This window comes from Uranotaenia lowii, chromosome 2 (genome assembly GCF_029784155.1).
Source record: "Uranotaenia lowii strain MFRU-FL chromosome 2, ASM2978415v1, whole genome shotgun sequence".
Classification (NCBI taxonomy): Eukaryota; Metazoa; Arthropoda; class Insecta; order Diptera; family Culicidae; genus Uranotaenia; species Uranotaenia lowii.
The window spans coordinates 341,314,081-341,340,539 of record NC_073692.1 but is presented as its reverse complement, the minus strand read 5'-3'; the positions used below and the strand labels follow the sequence as shown (position 1 = coordinate 341,340,539).

The following is a 26,459-nucleotide window of genomic DNA, read 5'->3' as shown; positions in this document are numbered from 1 at the left end:
AAAATCAAAATAGGAGCAACATTCTACACACACGCACACCTTCAAAATGAGGGGTGTTCAGGTTTTTTTTAAAGTAAAATGGAAAGAAATACGTCAAGTTGATATTGACCAAATTTGACCGTGTCACCCTTTAGATTTTGCATTGCGACCCAATTCTTCGCTCATTTCTACTTTACTTCAAGTCCCATTCTTATTTTGTTGTTGTCTGAGTGTGAACGGGACCGCTGTTTAATGTGTTCACAGTTTCCTACAGTTGATTTCAACTTATATTCTGCCTTCAACACCAAATTCATTTCAGTTTTCTTCATACATAATCTTTTAGTCATGGTTTCGGAAGACTTTTTGTGTTCTTTATATTTCTATTTCACTACAAAACCCTCCATGAAGTTCCAGAAATTTCAAGCGAGATATTTTACTCTACACTCAAAATTTTAAATTTTTAATAACATTTTGATGATTTAGAACGGATATTCAACAGTGAAAATCTTGACTCAGAACTGTTACCAAAACCTCTAAAACTTATCTCAGAATCAAAATACCTCTACAGTTCTTCAAAATTCTATCTCTGTTTTCTTATTTCGGACTCGTTATCAGTTCAGGTGCAGTTTAGGATTGTAAATTTTCAAATCGAATCATCATTTAAAATTTAACGATAAAATGTGTTTTGAAACCCTGATAAAATTGGGTTTTGCATGCAATAAAAAACTATACTCATTATTTTCGAAACTCAAATGCTTGTATATTTTAAGATGAAAAAAAAACGAGAATTTATCGTGAGTATTTGTTTTATATTCAGTTTCGATTATCTTAAGCTTAACTCTTATGCAACATTCAATCATTACAAAGCATTAAATTGGCGATCCAAAATTGAAAAAAGAACATCATTAGAAAATCATATTTTGATTCGGATTAAAAAGTTGGATTAAAACTAAATTCGAATATTTAGTTCAGAATAATAAAAAAAAATCAATAATTGATGAAAGATTTATGATTGAAATTTAATTTTTAATTCAGATTCAGAGTTCATATTCATAATTTAAACTCAAAATTTAGATTCAGATTCAGTTCGTTAGTCATTTTTCAATCAAGCTAAAAATAAAGAAAACTATTTTTTTTATATATTCAAAATGGCTGAGATTGATGAATTATAATTTCATGGTTACATGAATTTTAAAAATTTCAAATTTTTATCAAACCACACTTTACTCAAGTAAGCTGAAAATAACAGATATGAAGTGGAATTGCAGTTCATTTATTACGTTTTGTTTTCTGAAAAAACTTGATTTGTATTTTTTTAAATCTTCCACTTATAGACATTTTTTTAAAAGAAAAAATATTTGCTGGTTATTAAACAAGTTTTTTTTTTATAAATCTTTTTAAAGATCGATTAAATTGAATTAAATTGAAGCGTAAAATATAAATCTTTTTTTTCATTTATTTATTTTGGTCAATAGTGGAAATCTTTTAATTTGCTTAAGAGTTTGGTAGATTAAGCTTATGTCAGTTGCGCATTGAACAATTTTTTTGAAGATGAAAACTTAAAAAAAAAATCAAATAAAATCATGAAAGAATGTCATTATCAATGACTCTTGGGCAAATTTAAAATTTTAACCACCTTTGATAGTATCTTCCCTTTTGAATTTCTTGGGGCTTTGATAGACAAATTTAGATTATAATTTTAAAGGTTTTTGAATGTATTTTCAAAATTTATGATTGAATAGGAAAAATTAAATAAAAATATAAATAATTTATCCAAAACAATGGTTTTTAAAGTTTATTATCAGATTGTGTGGACAAAAGTATTATAGAAAAAAAAAACTCAGTCAGTGCTTATAGCAGCATTTTTTTTATGCTCGCTTCTGATTCTAATTCTACGTGTGGGCGAACTCGGAGCTCTTCACTTCTTCTTTTTCTAGGCGAAGTTGTCTTCTGACAACCTCATTTGGTGGCAGTAACAGAGACTATATGGCCAATATATGTTTGTTGGTTTGTTTGTCTATATGTTTGTTTGTGAGCACATTATACAAAACCACACCGATCAGCCTGAAATGTTGTACAGTGATGTTGGAAGTGATGTGGACCAGGGTAAAGTTTGAGTAATAGTTCTGAGCCCCTCCACATAAGAAAAGGGACCCTTCCATACAACGATCGTTTTTATTCCCACGAATCAAAAGTCATGGCACCCATTTTTAAAAACGATTTTATTTTTCCATTGGAGGATGTTTTCACCATCACCATGGGCACCATGCAACGCTTATGATAGAAAATTTCATAGGGAAATTTTTTATGAAATAATAAGTTTACTTTTGGGATTAAAAGTACTTCATGGCTGTCAGAAATATAGAAATATAGAATATATTGATTAGAACAGTGGTTTGCGAAGTGGTCCCAACCGACGCGGGGGGGGGGGGGGTTTGAGGTGGGGAGGCGTTGAGAGTCTACAAAAATATAAAGTGTGTAACTCATGATCCATGATCAGAGCAAAGTCTGAAGTGTGGGTGTGCGTGCGTCTTCATCAGATACTGTTATCTATGTACACAGCAATTTTTTTATTGATGGAAACCAGCAAAATTTTGATGTTTTTTGTCCCGCTGGTTCAGCAAACAAAATTGCTGGAAAACCAGTAATCTAAAAAATGTGCTTTTCTGGAAACCTACAAATAATTGGTTCAAACTAATTTGTTTTTTTTTTGCTTTATTATTCCCAGACAACCATTTGGTGGGTATTTCGAATTTACCACGCAAATATACATGCAAATATACCTGTAAACATATCGTATATAATGTAGCAAAACCAGTATATACGTATCATTTTGGAGGCCATATAGGTACATTAGCAAACATATTCTTGATTAGGATTGTATTAAATTACGATTTGCACGACTTGTTATGCGCATCATTTACGACTACCCTGATTCTTTTTGGAATATATTATGACAATTTACATTATCATATAGATGATTGAGGTTGTAATATACGACATTTTTCGTAACAATATGGAAAGTTTGACGACTTATTTGGTCGTCTTTTGCGACTTGAGTGCAGGGCTCTCATTTTCCGTCAGTTGAATAAAAATAAGATTATTATTTTTTTTTTTATATTTTAAACCAATCAGTTTATTCATCCATAAAAATAATAAAAATGAGATTATTTCAAAGAAATGCATTTTTTGCTGTCAAATTCAAGTTTATATCGTACAAGTTTATTATTTGCCAGATTGCTGATACGATCTGCAGCTCATGATGGTTCCTCGAAGCTATCTGGGATATATAAATTCAAGGGGATTTGCTTCAAAGGCATTAAACCAAAAGCAAATCGTATATTTCTATAACTTAAATCTTTTAAGTCGTAGAACACGTCATCGATGATCTAAAAATAGACCAACATTTTGAAGCCACCTTTAATTCGATTCCAATCATCGATGTCCCATTATCATGAACGATTTTATTGAACTTTTTTGTATTCTTTTACGATTGCCAGCAAATACGTTTTACGAAAATCAGACATGCGAATTAATTTGCAAAGGTATACGATTGCATGCACATTATTACGAATCAAAGCAATTATATACGTTTTTTATTTCGAATTATTTTATGCATAGCACGACAAAATCTCTCAGTCACGGCTGATCACCGTATATCGGTCGTTTCACGGATTTTTTGCGAATTGTCGTACACAAAGGTCGAGTTCATTTGTACATAAATACGTGTAAAATACGAGATAAATACTTTACAGGAAATCTCCGATTGCCTAGTTGACTTTGGCCAAGCCCGGATTAACTGCTTGCTGTTAACCGTAAAACGCATCTTGCCGAGACGAAGACGCTATTCAACTGACCGCCGGAATATTGTGATTGTGTTAGTGCGAGGGAGAACTGAAGGAGAGATGTTAGCCGTATTTTGTAGTAACGAGGGGCAAGGACTAATAAAATCGTGTACACGAGTGACGATTCCCGCTCGTCTACGATTTTTACCCGTAAAGGTTCGCCAAAGCGCGAGCAGGCTGTGAAAAAAAATCCCTTAGGTTCGCGAACCATAGGAAACACGAGCGAGGCAGTCCAACCAACAGACGATTCTTTTGGATTTTGAATCCTGTCTCGCTCGTGGAAATCGTAACATACATGAAAATTTTTCCCCGCGATTTTGGCTCACGAACCATTTAGCGAAAAGGTTCATGAACTTTTTTTTGGAAGGGAACGCGTGGTTATTCGATTTTCTTCCGTAGGCAGGCTGTGCGTCTCTTTAGGTACGCGTACGGGTAATAAATTGTGCTTCAAACAGCAGCAGGAAGTTCTTCATTTTCCACTGTTCTTTCAATTATTGTATGGAATATTTCTGTTTTATTTTTAAGTTTATTAATAAAAATTTTTTTTTTTGATAACTTACAGCGTTTTAAGATTAACGAAACTCTAAATATTAAATCAAATTCATTCTGCCATGTCAACTCCTGGGTGGTCAATTGAATTAAACAAAGCTTTTTGACAAAACTATGGATTAGAATGGACACAAAAATACCGTGATAATGATCTTTAACAACCGTTTAAGGAATAAATAATCAAATCAAAACATAGAGCCTCACAATTTCATCCAAATTACTACATTTCTGTAGTAGAGACTGAGTGTAAAATTCCATAACTGTTTCTTAAATTTGGAAAAGACAACCACGATTTCATATGTAAGGTTTCAATAAGAAAACATATGCAAACGTATAAATGATTATTTTGGATTAAAGTGAATATCATAAAAAAATGATAAATTAACTCAATATTAAAAAAAGAGTTTTCAAGTAATTTTTCTTTAAAAAAAACTTTCTTGAGGGGTTTTGGCTTGAGGGATACAAATATCTACGGAAACTTGCTTTTTCACCACCTCATCGGATTCACATGCCCCCAAAAGGATGAAGGAATAATGAAACCCTTAGTTCCAACGGCTTTTGCAGAGAATTGAATTCTTTTCAACTTATAAGAAGACGAAACAATTTTCCAAGAAGAGAAAAACCCCGAATTATAAAAGTGTGTACTTTATTTTGTCAAAGCGAAAACGGACTTTGACCACAATAACGGGACGGTAGTTTTTAAATACTACAATAAATTCATGTTATTCTCAATTCAAATCTTTTTAAATAAAAAAAAGAGTATGATACTCAATCAATGATAAAAATCGATAGAATTAATGATACGTCGGGAAATAAATTACAAATTTGCATTGTTATTTTTCAATTATAATAATGTCTAACATTAACTCTGAATCCGATCTTGATCTTACTACTGGATTTGAAATCATCGTTTATTGCCTGAATTTCCTTCGATTGAGCTTCTTTAATTGATTTCTGCATTTTTTTTATCCACCATTTTTTCGTCATTTTTATCTACTTATAATCTGAAGATTATTTTTCAATAATCAAAATTCACAACGCAACTTTAAAATGAATAACTCCAAATTAATTATTCATTATTTATGATTCAAAACTGCCAAAATTCTTTTTATGGGTTCATAACTCTTTGTTTTGAACTGTTAGTTAGTACGGAGTTTGTTTTTCAGATTGTAGATGATTCCATTATCCACAAAATCAAAGAGCTTGAACTCCACGAAAAAGCCCAAATGAAGTATGCAGTGGCAGGTACATCAACTTCAACATCAGTATGCTTCGAGTCCTTCGACATTATTAAGCATTGGGAGGCACAAAAAATCTTGAATCCAGTTATGCATCGTCTGGCTATGGTGGTTTTAACGGCTCCTTCAACACAAGTCTCGGTCAAACGAGGTTTTAGGGTGCTGAGAACCGTATTGACAGACACCAGGACCAATTTAAATGATGACTCTATTAGCGATGTCATGATATAAAAATTGAACGCAGACCTTCTGTTTAAGGTAGCTGGAGCATGTAAATACTCTATTGAGTAGTTTTATTGTGTAGACATCATTTGTTAAAATCCATAATTAAAAATAGTTTTAATATCGTTTTAGTTGAATAATGAACAAATTTAGTGTTTTAATGTTTCATATTAAATATGTAATTTTAAGATTTTCTTCCTTACTTATAATTTATTACAATTTTCATGTTTTAATATCTTTGTAAATATATATATTCAAAAAATACAAAACTCGTTGTTGTTTTTTATTCATTTGGCATCGTGACTTTCAGTTCTATAATATTTTTCTATCATTCATACGATACTACAGCAAAAAAAAACTTCTAAATAACTTATATCTCAAATGCAAAACATTAGAGTTATCTAAAAAGTAAGTCCCTAATTTGTCATGAGTGAGTTTCATAAATCAAAGATTATGTCAATATAAAGCCTGAGAACTTTCTTACAGAAATAAAGCTCAATATAGGAGTTCGAATATTTTTTTTTACTTTTTGTTGTGGAAAGCTGTAACACGTAATCTTGTACTATTTATCATCAAACAAACTGTGGTTTCAAAGTTTTTCTGCCTTTTTACACCGCAAGTACTGGTACAGGAGAATGAACACGATTTTTTGAACCAAATAGATGGCTTCCAATTCACCAAATATGACTCCTTAAATTTTATTCTGATGATAATTGGTGAATATCTGAACTAGTCGCATACAAAACTGTATTCTTTATATTTAGTTCAAAACGTCTGAAAATAAGCTGCGTAGCGTGCCAACTGAATTTCATCCAAATTGTGAATAATAGAGTTACATATTTTATTATTAATCAAATCCTACTTATCCATCTATTAGTTGAATATTTAATAAAAGAATTCTGTTTAAATTGATTGCATAGAAATTCAACTGAGATCATATACTCCCTATTGCTATAGTTTATTGTAAAACACCAATATTTCGTTGCATCCAAAATCAATTGAATTAAAAAAAAGATCTTTTATATTTCAAAACAGTAGTATAGTATAGTAATCTCTAACATTAATTTTGAACTTGATCTTGATCAAACTCATGGATTTGAAATCAACGTTTATTGCCTGGATCTCCTTTGATTGAGCTTGTTGAACTTTTCTCCTGCTATTTTTAATTCGTCATTATTATCTGCTCATAAACTGAAAATGATATTAAAGAAATAGCGATTCTTTCTTAATTAATGTTGTCCGATTTCCCGGTTTTATCCGGGTTTGCCTGGACATTCAATACAAAATTTTGAAACAGTCCGGCCCGGCCTGGTTGCCTGGATTTCATTGAAAAATTCCCGGATTTTGCCCGGTTATATTCACTTTATTTGGAAAATCAAAATAACAAACTCCTCCAAAACGGAATTTTTTGAGAAAAAATAATCGTGAAAGGTGTTTTGGATCTTAAAGTACGATTCAAAACCTGTCGATAAGTTCTGATGAGCAAAAAAGTTTTTTTTTGCCCAGATAATGCTCGGATTTATGGACATTTTTAAAATTAAGTGCCCGGATTTTGCTAGGTTTTTATTTAAAATTGGCCGGTTTGTCCGGCTCGGAAACGCGTCAAGCGAAAAAACTACATATCTTGTATTTGGTCCGCAATGAGTTAACATTGAAATTCCTAATTATCTTAAGGGTTTTCCCTCGCTTTCAAAACTTCATTGCACGGTTAATGCCTCCTTTTTTCTGCCATGACATGGAATTTTAAATTCCAAACTTATATAAGTTCCTCAATTTGAACTTCGGAAGAAACTTGAAAAAAAAACAAAGGGGATACAATTAAGATGCCGAAGTAGCACATTTCTAGATTGGACTTGTAATTTTTTTTGGATCCTTCCTCCACCCCATACACCTTTTTAGGAGTGGGAGGAACTTTTTATCCTTTGGAAAATGAAATCAATATTTTTTCTATCTGTTTCTGGGCCAGATCGCATCCTTCCGAAACTCTATATAAAAATTTGTCAAATTTGTTTAACATCAGAAAGGACAAAATTCAATTCACAAATTATATACATCGTTTAAACTTACAACATTGTAAATTATTTTCAAGTAATTGTTATGAAAACTTTGAAAAATCGATATATTTCATCTGTCCACGCGTTGCATTTGGCGCAATCAAAAACCATGTGGAGACAAAATAACGAAACGGAAAACACGACCATCAAGTGTGCAATGCGTTTTCCAATTTGGTTCACGAATCAGAATCGCGAGGTTCGCGAGGTTTTCTGCCACGGCTCGCTCACGATTTTCTGGCGATCGGATTCCCCTTGAAAAAAATCCCCTCCAATCACGTGTTTGCTGAGTCGCGAACCTACTGTGGTCAGAACTTTTGTGAACTACGCGCGGTTTTGTTTCTTGGCTGCTCCGATTTGAATACGATTTTTTTAGTCCTTGACGAGGGGTGATCAAATGTAAAGGTCGATGGGCAGATAGAAATTCAAACATAACAATAAGCCAGTCCCTCACAATACGAGTCTCTCTTCTTGTCGTAATAAAATCATGCAATGCTTTTAAATACGATAAAGAATATGCATGAACCGCACATTGTAGGTGCAGATATACGAAAATGAGTATAAATAACATTCTTTACGATGTAATCTGTAAAAGAAAATACGACTTCTGGTTGTCTGGGTTACTTTTTCCCAAAACAAGGAATATCTACATTGTTTTGTTTCATTTATTCATTTTACTAATTCCAAACTATAGTTTTGACACAGAAAATTTAGGTAATTTACATGATTTTCAGCGGCTGTTCCGTGGCACATCAGCATCTTAAATTGTTCATTCCCGGATGATTATTACGAAGTAATTATTCTGGAAAATATGAAAATTTCGTCAGTTGTATTGTAAACTAGCTAACCCAGTGTGCTTTGCTACCCCTTGCTTGGAAAAATTAGATGCGTTAAAATTATTATAAAGTGAAGGTTGAAGGAGCTACCCTTAAGAAAAAATAGGAGGGATCTTCAATAGAACAACACTAAGACACTAAACAATAAAACACTTAGACATTATTTTTGTTAATAATGTGTATGTTCCTTTTATTCAGTCTGCTTTGTACTGCCGTCGCGTTCGGTCACTTTTTGTTTGCTCTCCGCCCTCGTGTGCTGTCTGTTTTATGTCGAGTTGTGTGCCTGCATATTCACGAGAATGTGTTGGGAGGTTGAAATGTTTTGAAAGAAAAAACTTAGTTTTATTATTAACAGCTATCGAGAAGAAACAAAATTTGGAACCGTACCGTTTATTTAATCGATAGGCTGAATTAGTGCGTAAAATGAATGTGAATATCCGGTTACATGAGGGACGACAGAAGAGCTTGCCCTGTGTGATAATTTTTTTTTATCATGAAAGGAAGGAAAACTGCTCGACGCTCTGGGTTGTTTGGTGAAGAATCGCGAATGATGTCTTTCCAATAATTACACTAGTTTACAGCATTTTTGAACTCAGTAAACTGAAGGTCATTTCTTATGTGAAATCGGGCGCTGAATCCGAAAATGAAATTCAAAAAAATCTCAGTAGAACCGTTTTTGAGTTATGCTCCAATTTTGAAATTTCGGAAAAATTAAAAAAGTTCTTGTACTTAGATTGAAATATCTCGGACGGCATAACAGTAATTTGAAATCCCTCTTTTGCATATTGAAGGTGAATAAATTTTCTATCGATCATCTGAACACTGTTTTTGCGTTTGACCAACAGTATTGTTGATATTAGTGACTTTATGAGAAAAAAAAATTTAAAAAACGCATTTTTTTAGAGTAAATTTGTCTTTAACAAAAGTTTTAGACTCGATGATAGCATTCAAAAAATCTGATTTTCTTTTGCCCTTAAATTTCAATTTAAAACAAAGATTTCAAGTGGTTGTTTATCAAAATCGGTTGAAAATTGAAGAAGTTATGGCTACTTTACCATAACTGTAATTTTTGCAGTTTTTAATAATTTAACGAACCGCAGTACACTTATAATAGTATAGGAAGAATAACACATGGTAAATCTCACTCGCTCCAAGTCAAAATTATGTATTAGCTTACCAGAAGGGCACATGTCAAGTTTCAGGAAGATTTGATCATAGGGTGGGGTTGCTTGAGTCTCAAACGTGAATACAATTTTGAAGTATTTTGCCCGGCAGGAACGAAAAATACTGGTTTTTCATCAATAACTTTTTTCATCACTAGCTGATTGTTTATTGTGGTTAATTTTCTTAAAGCCTAAGTTGAGACAAATATTTCACCCGAAGACTGTAACTCGATTGGGTTTGAAACAGAAAAGTTATTGCGGTTCAAAGATTGTGTTTTGGTCGAAAATTCTCGTATAAAACGCAATGAGTAAAAAGTACTCATTGCGTTTTGAACAAAATTTGCGGCCTTTGAACAGCAATAACTTTTTTACTTCAAGTCCAATCGTGTTGCAGTCTTCGGGTGAAATATTTGTCTCAACTTAGGCTTTCAGAAAATCAACCATAACAAACAATCGGCTGATGATGAAAAAAGTTATTGATGAAAAACCATTATTTTTTGTTCCTGCCGGGCAGAAAACCTTAAAATTGTATTCACGTTTGAGACTCAAGCAACCCCTGCCTATGGTCAGATCTTCCTGAAACTTGGCATGTGACCTTCTGGTGAGCTAATAAATAATTTTGACTTGGAGCGAGTGAGATTTACCATGTGTTATTCTTCCTATACTATTATAAGTGTACTGCGGTTCGTTAAATTATTAAAAACTGCAAAAATTACAGTTATGGTAAAGTAGCCATAACTTCTTCAATTTTCAACCGATTTTGATAAACAACCACTTGAAATCTTTGTTTTAAATTGAAATTTAAGGGCAAAAGAAAATCAGATTTTTTGAATGCTACCATCGAGTCTAAAACTTTTGTTAAAGACAAATTTACTCTAAAAAAATGCGTTTTTTAAATTTTTTTTTCTAATGAAGTCACTAATATCAACAATACTGTTGGTCAAACGCAAAAACAGTGTTCAGATGATCGATAGAAAATTTATTCACCTTCAATATGCAAAAGAGGGATTTCAAATTACTGTTATGCCGTCCGAGATATTTCAATCTAAGTACAAGAACTTTTTTAATTTTTCCGAAATTTCAGAATTGGAGCATAACTCAAAAACGGTTCTACTGAGATTTTTTTGAATTTCATTTTCGGATTCAGCGCCCGATTTTACGTTAAAAATATTGGTCAGTTAATCAAGTTCACGATTTTTTTTAAATTTTGTAAACTAGTGTTATTAATTAGTTGGTGTAATGAATGTGCGATCAGTTATATAAAAAAAATAAAGTTGGCATGCAACTGTTGAAGTGTTTGGGAGAAGTTAAGAAATGTAATACAATTCTATAAAACATTGACTACATGTTTGATATATTATGTGTTCCTTCAGCCTATGAAGAACTAAATAAAAAGTTGTTAAGAAGTCGGTAATTTGAAAGTGTATGTGTGGCGTGACCTCGGATGATGCTTGGCGTTCCGTCGTCTCGTTATGCATGTTGGATCACGTTCTTTAATGAATGAACGGCAGAGAGGGACGACATGCGAGAGCGAAAGCGTGTTCAGAGTGAGGCGTTTCCATTTTTTCTTTCTTTCTCTCTCTTCGTCTTTCACTCTTTAATACCATACAGAAATAGATTTCTACAGTGTATGTCCCTACAATACATCGCTTCCTTTCTGCTCTGTAGTACTGTTAGTCGAATATGTACTGTGGTAAAGGGGGACAAAGTTAGAACGGTTCAACCTAAATTTTTTTTTTTCACTTGAAATTAAAATTAAAAACTTAATGATGATAAACAATGTTCTTAGTATTTTTTCAGAACTACGTATTACATATTTTTGTTTTTTTCCTAATTTATACTCACTGACCATTTTCACCAGATTCTACAATACTAAATTTTTTTCATTCAATTTCAACCTAGTTTGCTCCGTCAGGTAGCTTGGAAAACTCATTTTTAATTTAATGATTTATGCTATATCTTGTTTGCATGCTTCGAGATCTCTGACTTTTTTTACTGAGCGCCGATATTATGTTCAACAAATCCATTATGAACTATAAATTGTGATTAAAGTTATTGTTTAAAGGCAGGTATGACAACTTCACAATCAACGATGACAATCTACATATCTCTTCATAGTGACTAGAACTTAGATGAAAAACAACGTTTTTTCAAAATTACAATCACATTTTTTGTCTTCAATTTTTCAAGCAACTCCATTATCAGCTTTAATTTAAAAAATTTACTTAATATAGATTTTCTTACCAAATTGAGTGAAGTTTCATTCAGTGTTACCTTTACGTTTTTCCTAGCTTCAAGGTGGAATGCAGTAAACGATCCAGAGGCTGATTTTTTGTAAAAATGAGTTTTCATATTTCGTTTCAGATTCAAAATTGAACACATAATGCTGAAATATTGGCAACAGCACATGAAAATTGATTTTCTTTTTTTTTTATTTTACTATTCTTCACCTTTTATGCCTTTTTATAATAAATTTTACAGTTACACCATTTTGAAAAAAAGCATTACAGTATTTCTATGATAAGTAATTGCATCAGTTAATTAACTTCAATCTTATTCAGATAGATTTATATCCAATATCATACCGGGTGGTGGAAAAATCATTTTTATCTGGAATTCTAATTCAATTTATTTTGTTCAATAATATCCTTAAAACATTTAAACTTGCAGGCATAACAGTCATCAACACAGCAAATGAAGCTGTACAGATGAGCAGTGGCAGTTTTAATACTAATGCTGTAAACAAACATGTATACATATACAATATGAAACCATCTATATCAAACAGTCGCATGCTTACATGTATAGTCTATGAATTATTTACAAAAATTTCTTTATTGCAGGATATTTGGTAAACATATTGAAATATCTCATAAAAATAAACTTTATTATAGCTCCATTACAACTTATTTAACTATATTCCATTAATATTATGAACTATATTCATACAAAAGTACAAAAGACTCATCAGATGAATATTATACATATATAATATTATTAGAAATTGGCCGGATGCATCAGTTCAACATTTTCAAATTTACTGTGGAATAGTTGTTAGTCATATTTACTTTTTTTTTTTAATGAAAACATGATTTATTAATAATTTTAATCATGTTTTTCAGAATTCAACGGAAAATTTTTTATATTGTGAAATATTGCTTGAATAAATCATGATGAATCATATTTCAGGAATTTTACCAAAATCAACTAATGTTTATAAGTATTTACTGTGAGACTTATTTAGTTTTTCATAGGCTGAAGGAACACATAATATATCAAACATGTAGTCAATGTTTTATAGAATTGTATTACATTTCTTTATGGCATTTTATATTCTATTTTATTATGTTATATTATACTGTTTCATTCAAATCAGTTATAATTAATATTAAAGTTTTTTGAGTTATGTTGGAAATTATCATAATTTTTTTGTTTATTCTTTTTACATGTTAAAAACCATAAAAGATTTTTTGGTAGTTTTGAAATCTCTTTTTCAGGTAAACAAGCAATATTAATACATTTTTGAGTAATTTTTAGATGATTTTTAATGATCATAAATAATTTTTCAACACTTAATCCGACAATCTTTTCAGTTATGTTGCCGTGGTCGTATACATGTTCTTGCTTTGTTCGGGATTATTTGCAATGTATCCGTGTATGTTAAATACAACATAATTCTTAATAAAATTTTCTCATAGTAGGTTTTTATTTTGTGTTATATTTTATTTTACCGTATTATATTATATTATTTTATATTATATATTGTTATATTATATTGTATTATATTGATATTGTTTATTTAAAATAAAGTCAAGGGATGGGGCATCAGGGTATCCTTGTTTTGAAAAAGGAGCAGGTAGCGGTATGTGCTCGTTACCCGTTTCGAATACTGGACGTTTCTCAATTTATGTCAAGGGAATGTGGCATGGTTGAGAAAAAGATCGTATTTGATTACTTTTTGTAAAATAAGGACGCACTCTTTTTTCGGAAGCCTTGGGGGCGGGATTATAATTTACATGCTATTTTGGTTAGTCAACAATATGGTAATAGCTTCTCGAGACTACTCCACTTATACCCTTGATACCGTAAGTGCCTCTGCTTGCGATTCTATTCCCTTAAAAGTCTCATTGAGAGGTTATAACTGTGTTGCATGGTAGCCAAAATGGACGCGTGGGTTATTTTTTTGGCCATAACCGCGGCGCTGCCGCAAACCCAAGGTGGATTCATACATACATACATACATAATGTGTATGTTCCTTTTATTGAATATGAGGGTCTATTATCATTAAAATGGGCAGCGTCTATCAACACAATATATCATCCAATTTGGTTAAAACTTGTTTGTCAATTCAAAAAATCGTCTCATTAAGTCAAAACGGATTTTTAACAACAATCCTTCGAGGATTGTTAAAATTTTGTCAATTTTTTCATAAATTTTGAATGACAGCCCACCTTTTTATGGGTTTGGAGGGGTTTGAAACTATGATAAAATGCATTCTCGTTCTCGAAAACGGCTACACACCTAATTTCACGTTGATCGGTTCAGTAGTTCGAATCGTTTCAAATTATAGTTAATTTTGTAAGGAAGTCATCCTTCTTTGAATTTGGAGGGGTTTCAAAGTTTTAAAGAAACTATTCCCGGTGTCGAAAATGGTAACACATTAAATTTCACGTTGGTCGGTTCAGTAGTTTAAGAAAATTGTCCGAATTGTGTGAAATTTTGTTAATTTTGTATAGGAAACCCCCCTTTTTGGATTCGGAGGGGTTTGATAGTATTTTGAAAAACATTCCCAGTCTTTAAAGCGGCTACATACCAATCGGTTCAGTTGTTTTTGAAAATTGTTCGTATTATGTCATATTTTTCATTAAGTTTGTATGGGAGCTCCCCTTCCTTTAAGTCGGAGCTGTTGGAATGTATTAAGGAACCATCTCCGGCCCCAAAAACCTTTATAAAACAACAACAGACAGACAGACAAACATTCATTTTGTCAAAAAGATCTACTTACAGATTAGGTGGCCTCAACATGTCGATATTTTCGTAAGAAAACACCGATATGACCGATACATTTTCATGAAAATATCAAGTCCCAAATTGACAGATCGATTGCCGATTTTCCAGCAATTCGGTTCGGTTGCTGGAAATACCAGCAAAATAAATAGTGTTTGCTAGTTTCCAGCTAAATTTTATTGCTGAGCATCGAGGAAATCGAGGCAAAAATTTACTGTGTACATAAGAGCTGTTATTCACCACTCAGGTAAAAAATTCCTCAAGAACTACGTTTTTTATTTAACTGTTGAAGACACATGTAAGATGTTATTGAATTTTGTCCATTTAAGAAAAATAAATAATATTAATTCATAATATCCCCTTTGTTGTGTCTCTTTTCAAAATAATTAATTTTTATAAGTTGATATATCTAAAACTTTGACTTATTGATTTTTTCACCCAAATTGTATTTTGATCTTCCAATAAAAATATCCTCTTGGGTTATTATGAATCCCTGACTCCTGCCGTAGCAAAGCTTTGTCCCATCGGAAAAAAGTATCAAACCATGGATAAAATTTGACATTTGCATTCCTAAAAAATAAATCGGAATCAAAGCATGTGTGCCACCCGGTGACCATTGCAGGTTTGCTCCCTGCAGCCAGAAACGACCCACGCGGAATGAGGAGGATTCAAACATCAACCGCACAGTTGATTTGTCTAATGGCTTCTCTGTTGCTCTGCTGCCCCCACACCGAGAGAGCCGAGCGAAATTCATAAGTTGCATTTGACATATCAATTTTCCACGCTTACCTTCATCCTGTGCCACTTTCTACATATCTAGGTACATACATTCGGGCTGCAAAAAAAAACCTCATCAAGCACAACTTTATTCTGATTCGAATTCTGATTCGAAACAATTTCCCACCACAGCATGTCACACATATGTACGGATCTATTTAGGTGGAGAGGTTTTCGTTTGGTTTCGGTAGGAAAATCCTCCAACATGAGTTATCTCATTTCAACCAAACTCGCCACTAGCGATTCGGGAAAACAGGTACCTTTATCAAACGAAATCTGAATGCTAAATCGGGCTTGTGTTTTGCACCGGAGAAAAAAAGAATCACACACAAACTGTCATTTGCCAGAGCAAAGCGACAAGTTCGCCCAAAGTACACGGTTCTAGAGAAGAAGAAAAAATATTAAATACATTTTTACCTCCATATATGCTCATTTTCCAAACGCAAATCGGATGCAAATGTCATCGAGGAAAATGAAAACATCGCCCGGAAAGAAAAAAATCTGCTCTGCTCTTCGCAAGGACTCTCTGTCGGCAAAAGGAACGGGCAGATAGAAAAAAATTAAAAGCATCCTCATCCCGAAACCGAAGGATAACGTGCGGAGGGAAAAAAAATGAAATTATAAAAACATGTCACAAACAGTCGTAACATTTGGTTTTTAATCTAATTCGAGTTTGCCGCGCGCGCGTTTTGTATCGTGAGCTTTTTTGTCGGAACCTTCCGGAGGACCGGAATTGCCAAACTGAGGGATGGATGGGGGAAGGAAGAAGCAGGGATTCCTCTCGTTTAGCCGCTGCCAGTACTGGCCAGTTGCTGTGAGTTAGGGGAAAAAATGTGCCACGAAAATCACACCGCGCTGTTGTTGTCACTGAAAGACATTTGGTGTTTTTTGCCTTGTTGTTGTTATTGTTGTGGGTGGATGGACCGTTTGTAGTTGTCGTTTTGGTTGTGTGGTTTTTTTTTCGAAGCAATTGTACCCACCGTTGACATGTTTTTATTCCTCCATCCCTTAAATCGACCCGCAGCATTTTGGGGATGAACATATCATCTGCTGACTATCGGGGTGAACGTGTATGAAGAATCGGCGTCATGAGCAGAGCGACCGTGGTCACCTTTTGCAGAAGCTATGCTCGAGTATACAGTATGAAAGTTTGGTCCTTCGATTCATAGATTGTTATCACGAGAATCGGTTCAATATGCTACCTTTATACAATTTTTGTGCTTTTAACCTTTGTGCTGATGGAAGTTTAATATGTCACTCAACAAAACATTTGCATCAACCATACGAAAAGACGGTGCTAAATTGTAGGGTTTTTTTTCAGTTTTACAAATCCTGTTTATTACAATTCTTCCATATAACATTTTCTACCGTGTTTATTAGGCTGACTGAAAAATGGGGCATGATGATTATCATTAGTCGATTTGTAAAAAGTTTCAGTCAATCGGACTTGATTTAGAGATGGCTCAAAGCACTCATTTTTTATCCTTAAACATCTCCTAAGTGAATCAAGTTAATCATAATTTAAATTTGAATGCCAATTGACTTAAAAATGCATAAATCGTCAAAATCTCTTGCTATCTTGGGATAAAAAAATTTGGCCAAAAATCGACTTTCTGGGATTGTATATTGGGGAACAGTTGGTTTTGTATGGAATGTTCCAAAGCTGCCTTTTAAAATTAATCACTAAGCGCTATACGACATAGCATTTTAATACATTTATAAGAAGCGTATTAAACTTTTTGTTTTACTAAGATAATCCAGTAATTTTATTTGGGTGGTTTGAAAATAGGTAAAACAAAAAAATGCTATTACAAATTCAATTTAAATTACAGCAAGCTATTAACATATTTTTTTTATATTAAAATATCATTTAAACATACATAAACTGTATTCGAAAAAATTGCAACACTTTCATTTGCGAATAACTTTTAAACGGATGGAATGGAAATAGGTGGAAATAGATGAAATTTCAGTGATACTACCCAATAATATTATTTTGACATATGCAAATTTTTGTGGCGATCAGTCAAGTAGTTTTTGAGATACCGTCTAATGAATATTCATTGGTCATTAGTCCGAATTTTTGGGTATGATCGTGAAAAATATAGGGAAGTCCCACATAAAGACCCCACTACAGATGTAAATCAACTTTGCGATCAAAGTTTATGTGGTAAATCGTTCTAGAAATCCTAGAGGATCTAACAGTGAGCTTAAATTTCAATTAAAGTAAGAATAATTAATTCCATGAAAGTATGGGAAGTAACGGGTTTAAAAAAGCGCCATCCGAACTTTTCCAACCAACGTGCCTTAATGATAAAAAAAACTGTCTACCGACAACATAAACAAAATACAGTGGTTAAATGGTTGACCCGTTAGCGGGGTGAAATTTTGAAAAATTTCGTGAAGGAAATCGATACGAATATTCTAGCGGGCACGTGACGGATCTCCTGTCAGAAATTTTTAATTGAAAAGCCTCGCCTGAATGTTCCGCAGAAGAAAGATAGTAAAATTTAAAAAAAAAATATCTAGTATTAAATTAGGCTGACGATCTGTGGCAAGGCCGTGCGAACTGGGAGATTGGTTTAGGGTTTTAACCTCCCCCCATGGAGATTTTTTTCAAGTAAAATTTTAATTTCCAGAAATAAATTTACCGTAGTAACGTGAAATTACTCGATTCCAAAAGGTGTTTGAGAACAACTGTTAAAATACATATCAGAAAATTTTCTCGCCTCCGGAGGTTTCTCAGTCACTCTAAGCCTAAGACATTTCATTCTTCGATGCTGTATGACTTTTACTAATTAAAACTAATTTTTAATTGTCAATTTCGATTTGCAATCAAATAAATCTTTTGTATTGAAACTCGAATCTTTACTCACAAATACCTTACCTCGTCTTTAAAATTTGTTTTTATTAACAAGTGCACCTAAACAAGTTCATCCATTACTTTATTACTAATTGCTTTTATAATAAAACGAAAATCGTTTATATAATTACAAATTTTATGCAGCTACGAAATATTCTTCAAAAAAAAAACAAATACAGCTTCAATTTTATATTGTTTTTGTTTTTGTTTTTATCTTTTTCTTCAACTCCACATTGAAAAGGGTTTTGATAAATGTAAAGAACTTAAGACCTTTTGGTGACGCACATTTGACACCTAAAACCCTCGCCTTCCAAATTTCAATGCATTTTCAATGCACATTTAAAGGGTTTGAAAAATACAGGCGAATAGAAAGTTTCTAGATCTAGATTTTTTTTTAAGAAACACATAATTTCGTCCTTTTTCTTTTCGCGGCCTAATATTGCACTGGACGGTGACAAACATTCAGAGCTTGAAATTTTAAACTTAAATTCCGCTTGAAAATTTATAACGTTTCTCTTATTTTCATTTTTTGTTATTGTATTTTCAATTCATCTTCTTAGAATAGATTATAACGTTATGAGAAAACTTTTGTAGCCTTTCATTCTGATAACTGTAAGAATTAAAATATAAAAAAGAATTTTATCTCTGACTTTACAGGACACATATAGAATCTCAATGAAACTTGATGTTTCCTCGAAGAGATTCCTTTTTTTTCTTGATGTTTCCTCGAAGAGATTCCTTTTTTTCTTAAATCAAATCGTACATCTTTCGAGGATATGATGGCTAGCATCTTACAAATGCTAAAACCACCAACCTACAGGAAGTGTATTATGTATGCCGTGACCGGGATTCGATCTCATGCTCGCTGGTTTAGAAGGTTTTAGGTCCTCTACGCCACGGGCTGCGGCTTTGTGAATAACTTCTGCATGCATGATTGGAAATTGATGAAATTTTCTGTGAAATTACCTACTAGTGGTCTTTGATATATCGTCCATTACATAGTCATAGTCATTGACTAAATTTGTTTATGTAGGTTCGTGGAAAATTCAGGAAAGTCCCGAGATCCGAAAACAGCTGGAAATCAACTATTCGACCAAAGTTCATATGGTTAATCGTTCATGGAGCCTTAGAGGATCTAATGGTGAGCTGATTCATTCCAAATTTTCACTATTCATGAAGTGAAGGTGGATGATTCCATGAAGGTAGGGAGTGTTAGAGATTTTATCAATCGTAAACCAAAAAATTCTATTAAGGAAATGACAAAAAAAATTGTTTACTGACTCGGCTAGCTGACTTATAAACAAGCTTGAATTCATTTCTGCAAAGTAAAAAAGCTGCCCGCCGTTAAAATAAACAAAATACGATGGCCAAATCATGCGCAAAATATTTGAACCGCTAACGGGGAGATATTATGAAAAATAACAAGCCCCTATGATAAATTTTTTTTCATATACTTTAAAGATTTCGTTATATTTCCTTCAGATAACCATTATGTCAAATATTTATCATCGAACAATAATTGTCAACCCATGATGTGCAAACATTGCGGAAGAGTTAATCAACTAATCGAAAATTACAATGCTGATTAGAGCTGTGAAGCGCAACATTCAATTCACAGTTTATTTAAAATTTCTTTCGCCTTCCACAAATCTCTTGATTAGAAAGATTTCCCTCTTGACTATTTGAAAGTAGCATTAAGACTTAAGACAAAGAATCTAAAATTAAAAAAAAATTACAGAATTAAACTCAAATTCTATGGAGATACAGCTAGTTCAACAGTGAAATGCAAAACCAAAATCGGATTTTATTTAAACTCACAGTTCAAAGTCTCAAATTTAATTCGTAAAACAAATTACAAATAAAGTTCAAATACAAAATTGTGAATTAAAGTTTCAATCAGAGTAAAGCCAGAATTGCAAAATTTATAATTCAAATCCAAATGTTTACTTCACTTTCTTTATTTAAAACACAAAGAAAAACGTTTTCATGTTATGTGTATTAATTTTTAAAATGTAATGCGGATAAAACTTAAAATTTATTTTATTTTTAATTATTTTATAAAAAAAAAAGTGTGAAAAATTACGAAGCTTATGTTACGAAGCAAAAATATTCGCAATTCGACTATGAGAGAGTTTTTATAATAATAACAATTTGGGAATGGTCATTTAAAAAATGATACGCTGAAGTCAGGATAAAGCCTTTAGTAGATGATAATTAAAAAAAGTACATCGGAATCATAAGTATGAAATTTGGGCTTTCAATTACAATTTCAAATCTTAGATTCTTATTGGAATAAAAATTCAATAGTGGAACTCAATTTTGCCGATTGATCCTATTTAGTACACTATAGTTTTCTTTTTCTTTTATTTTATTTTATTTTTTCAAAATTAAAATGTGTTGAGAGTTCCGAGAAAACTTTCAATATAAATTTTTAATGTTTTTTTCATACTTACTTTACTTTTTAAAATTTCTGCAAATTTTCTTTCCAAATCTGTTTTTTTAATTTTTGACCAACCTAAGGAAAAGTTAATCTTTTCCTCGTAGAATCTATAATTTTTCTTTTAAATAATGAAAAAAAAACTTCCTTATCAAAACATAGTGCTTGAATCGCTGGACACTCCAGAAATATTATTCAATATCTACTTTAGATGAAGTGATGTATTATACATTGCAGGGCACGCATTTCAGATTCCCTAGATTTATTCGGATATGCTCTGGTTTTCAAAATAAAGTGGACATATAAAGCCAACTATGATCTAAATTAGGGTCAATTTTTCTGTGCTTGTTTTATGCGAATTCCTTTGCCGGGAGTTTGAAAAGAGATCTGAACGTTGCTGACGTGTTTCGATAAAAAAAATATTAAATTTTAGGTGGTTTTAGTCACTTTGCTTAAGAATGCACAGAAAACTGCTGCAAAAGTTAGGACGGAACAAATTTCAAACCCTTCTTTTGTCACTCGGAGTCGGAACATCGCGAGGGGGGGGGGGGGGCAATAAAAAATAATGCGCAAAACAAATAAATTGGAATAAATTGCACGGGAGATTGTATGCAAAAAAATTGCATACTATATGGTTGCTTGTTGGGTGATTCCTTGTGAAGGACCAGCTTGCATACCTATAAATCAAGTAATTTTTTATCGAATAATTCAATCAAATCAAGAAAACAAAAGGTGGAACAACTCCCATCTTCTTAAATTTGGTTTTGGTCCAGTAATCTTTCAGATATTGAAATTTGTTTATCGAAACTTACATAAATTACTTTAAACTTTATTTATTTCCACCTTCGGGTTTTTTGGAAATTTTGAAGGGGGGTGACAAAAGAAGAAATTGATATATGTTCCAGCCTTAATATTAAATGGTAAACCAATATTTTTTCTGACTACGTCAATTTGATGTCCCATTAACTTTAAAACTTTAGATGTATGATATTCTGTGGACATTAATTTTTTAGGAGCCATTGAAGTTGAAAGGTATTGCATGATGCCCCAGTTGACGGTTTCCAAGGATTTTGAGGCTTCTTGTTCCACCCTTTTTAAAAAATTTTAAATCTTAAAGTTCCTTCACTTCTTTCGCATGTTTGCAGTTAATTGACTGATGCAAACTTCTAATTATCAACTTAGGCACATCTGAAAAAAAGTCTTAAGATTATAAAAGGGAATCAAATCTGGATTAAGACCTGGGAACTTCAAAAAATGATTCTCTCGAAAATATCTTCCAAAGTCTTCTTGGGGACATGAATCATGACAATATTTTGTTGAAAGATAAAGTTAACATCCATTTTATCCACCATAAAAATTATCACTACACTGTCTAGTAGTTTTCGCGAAAATTCAATACATACAATAAGACTGTTCCCTTATCATCCCTCATGTTGACATTATCTTTCAGCAAAATAATGTTATGATTCATGTCCCCAAGAAGACTTTGGGAGGGTTTTCCGAGAGAATCATTTTTTGGAGTTGCCAGGTCGTTATCCAGATCTGAATCTTTTTTGAAATCTTAATACTATCTTTTTCAGTTGTGCCTTAGTTAATAATTAGAAGTGTGGATCAGTCCATTAGCTACATAAGCGAATGAAACGAGGGAACTTTAAGATTCACAATCTTTTCAAAGTCGACTAGAGCAAAAAGCCTCAAAAACCTTGGATAATCCAATACACTGGAAGCAATCCCAAATTATCTACACTTTCCTGATAACAGGTAGACTACCCAAATATAGTAATTAAATCCCTTGGAGCCAAAGGGGTATAAGTGACAAAATTGAATAGAAAAATGAGGTAATCATCTGGAACGAATCCTTTACCGCGATACATCACATGCTATTAAAATCATAATTTTATTGAACTATTTTCTTATTTTTTGGTCTCTGTGAAAAACCCCTACTAACTGAAAGCCACATTTTGTTTGGAGGCAAAGGGGTAGAAGTACAGCATATTCCTTTGCCTCCAAAGTCCCTCTAAGTGATGTATTTTTACTCCTTTGCCACCAATCCTAACGTGATTTACCGAATGAAGTGTTTTTTTTCGGGACCAGAAAATCTAAAAAAAGTTAATTCACTTATCTTTTCAATAGCTGATTATGTTTCAAAATTAACCATCAACTGTGATTCCCCTCACTTCATTAAAAGTGTGTACACGATGAAATTGCCACACTATGAAATTACTCTAACTATTTAACCATTGGGTAAAATTTAATGAAAATGTAAGTTGATTTAGTTCATAGTGCATTGTTTATATCCTGCAAGTTTTAAAGGATGCCCTTTGAACGTTTAAGGTGGGCATATAGTCTGAGATACTGGCCCTCATCTATTTTCATGTCATCCGAAGGAGACATGATACCAGAAAGAAGAAGAAGAAGAACGTTTAAGGTACAAAAGGCCCGTAATCGCGACGAGAAGCAGAACAAGTCCGCAAAACCCGTGCAAGGAAGTTGTACCTCAACATGCTGACGAAAGTTAAATGCTTAATCATAGACGAGGATAAGTTCAACGTTCCGGAGCATGTCCGCACTCAGAAGATGTCCAAATTTGCGAAGAAATTCCTGGTTTGGCAAGCCATCTGCACGTGCGGAAAGCGGAGTGCACCTTTCGTGACCCAGAACACGATAAACGGACAAGTGTACATGAAAGAGTGCCTCCAGAAGTGGCTGCTTCCTCTCCTGAAGTCCCACAACGTCCCGACAGTTTTCTGGTCGGATTTGGCCTCATGCCACTACTCCAAGGACGTGCTGAAGTGGTATGCGGACAATATGGTCAATTTCGTGCCGAAAATGTTCAACCCTCCCAACACTGAAGTACTGGGCGATTATGAAGCAGCATCTTCTTAAACGACCTAAGGTAGTGAAGACAGTCGAGGAACTGAAGAAAGTATGTGTTTACATGCAAAAAACGGTTGATTCACAGGTTTTGCAGAATCTTATGGCCGGGGTAAGGCCAAGGTGCGGGCATTTCCGTATACCCTACCTACCTACCTAAGGGTCCAGCGCCGATTAACCGGCGCATAGGGCTGAGATAAAAGATCTCCACTGCTGGCGATCCGGAGCCAGCGTCTTCACTTGCTGCCAGCCAAGGTTCTCGTCAACTGTGCGGATTTCAGCGGCTAGACTTCGCCGCCACGAGCTTTTGGGTCTGCCTCTTCTTCGATGCCCATCTGGATTCCAGTCAAGCGCCTCTCTGCAAATCTCGTTTTCATCTCTTCGCAGCGTGTGCCCAATCCATCTCCACTTACGTTCCCGAATCTCGATTTCTAGAGCCTTTTGATGACACCGGCGATGAAGTTCAACGTTTGAGATCCAGTTGCCAGGCCACCAAGCGCGGATGATGTTCCGCAGGCAGCGATTCACAAAAACTTGCAGTTTTCGCGTCGTCACCGCATATGTGCACCAAGTTTCACACCCGTACAGCAATACGGATTTGACGTTTGAGTTGAAGATTCGGATTTTAGTTCGTAGAGAGATCTGGCGTGACCGCCAGATGTTTCGGAGACTCGCAAACGCAAATCGGGCTTTTCTGATCCGGGTTTCGATGTCCTTCTTGGTACCACCATCAGGCGTAATCTGGCTACCAAGATACTGGAAGCACTCCACTGTCTCAACCTGTTGTCCAGCTACCACGAAATTGGAATGATTTTCTGTATTGATTTCCATCGACTTGGTCTTTCCGACATTGATTTTGAGACCTGCTGCCTTGGAGCTTTCGGTGAGGTCGTCGAGTTTGCTCTGCATGTCTTGTTGTGTTTGGGCGAGCAAAATAATATCGTCTGCCAGGTCAAGGTCGTTCAGTTGCTCCATGGTTGAAGGATTCCACGGCAATCCTCGGTTTGGTCTACAGTCAATCGATCCAGTCAAGATCTCATCCATTACGATGAGAAAAAGCAGCGGTGACAAAATACATCCTTGTCTCACTCCAGCAGTTACCGGGATTGGTTCGGACAAGACACCGTCGTGCAAGACCTTGCACGAAAATGCCTCGTACTGTGCTTCGATGAGATGGACTAGTTTCTCTGGGACCCCTCGTCGTCTAAGAGCAGCCCAGATGTTTTCGTGGTTCAGTCGGTCAAATGCTTTTTCGAAATCAACGAACACCAGCAGAAGAGAGTCCTGGAATTCGTTGATTTGTTCCAGTATTATTCGTAGCGTTGTGATGTGGTCCACACATGATCGTCCGGATCGGAATCCAGCTTGTTGCCGTCGGAGTGTAGCGTCGATTTTCTCCTGGACCCTGTTCAGGATCACTTTGCAGAGTACTTTAAGGGTTGTACAGATCAAAGTTATGCCACGCCAGTTACCGCACTCTGTTAGGTCTCCTTTCTTTGGGACCTTCACGAGGATACCCTGCATCCAGTCGGCCGGGAATGTTGCAGTATCCCAAATGTCAGCGAAAAGACGGTGCAACATTTGTGCTGACAAGGCAGGGTCGGCTTTGAGCATTTCAGCAGGAATGCAATCGATTCCAGGCGCTTTGTTGGATTTCATGTCCTTGATTGCCGCTTCTATTTCAGCCAGCGAGGGCGCTTCCGAGTTGACGCCATTAATGCGACTTACTGTGGGCGCCTCGAGCTGCGGGTTCTGTTGGCCATTGCTATTTGTAACTCGGAAAAGTTGATCAAAATGCTCAGTCCAACGCTTGAGCTGATCTGTTCGATCTGTCAGCAGCTGACCTGCTCGGTTTTTCAGCGGCATTCTTGCATTAGTCCTTGCACCACTAAGGCGGCGAGAAATATCATATAATAATCGGATATCTCCAATGGCGGCGGCTCTTTCTCCCTCTTCGGCTAGGGAGTTTATCCAGGCTCTCTTGTCTCGTCTACAAGCTCGTTTAACTGCCTTTTCCAGCTCCGCATATCGTAAGCGGGCGGCTGCTTTGGCTGACCCGGTACATGCCTGCTCAATTCCGACTTTCGCCTTTCTCCGATCATCGATCATCCTCCAGGTTTCATCCGACATCCATTCACTTCGTCTTCCACAAACTTTACCGAGAGTACCATGGCTCGTCGTGATAAAGGCATTCTTGATTCCACACCACTGTTCTTCGACTGTTCCGTTTGTCGGCAGCTCCGAGGCTCGGGATTCTAGCTGTTCAACGTATGCCCTTTTCACCTCTGGATTCTTCAACCGGCGGACGTCGTATCGACACCCGACTTTCTCTTCGCGCCGTTGGACACGCGCAACTCTCAGTCGTATCTCGCCAAGGACGAGGTGATGGTCAGATGCAATGTCTGCGCTTCGTTTGTTGCGGACATCAAGAAGGCTCCTTCTCCATTTTCGACTGATGCAGATGTGGTCAATTTGATTTTCTGTTCGGCCATCTCGGGATACCCAAGTGACCTTATGTGCTGGTCGATGGGGGAAGAGCGATCCACCGATCACCATGTTGTTGTTGCCACAAAATTCTACAAACAGCTCTCCGTTTTCGCTCATCTGTCCTAGACCA

The 26,459-nt window shown here is 34.5% G+C and overlaps 1 protein-coding gene across 1 annotated transcript in view; it reads left to right on the top strand.

The window, feature by feature from the left end:
* Nucleotides 1-16,395: 16,395 nt before the first annotated feature.
* Nucleotides 16,396-26,459, top strand: part of LOC129745593 (protein CBFA2T2) — a 175,226-nt gene continuing 165,162 nt past the window's right edge. Inside the window, exon 1 of the mRNA XM_055738755.1 lies at nt 16,396-16,482. Within this exon, the coding sequence (XP_055594730.1) occupies nt 16,417-16,482 (66 nt within the window). The 5' untranslated portion in view covers nt 16,396-16,416. The remainder of the gene's footprint in view (nt 16,483-26,459) is intronic.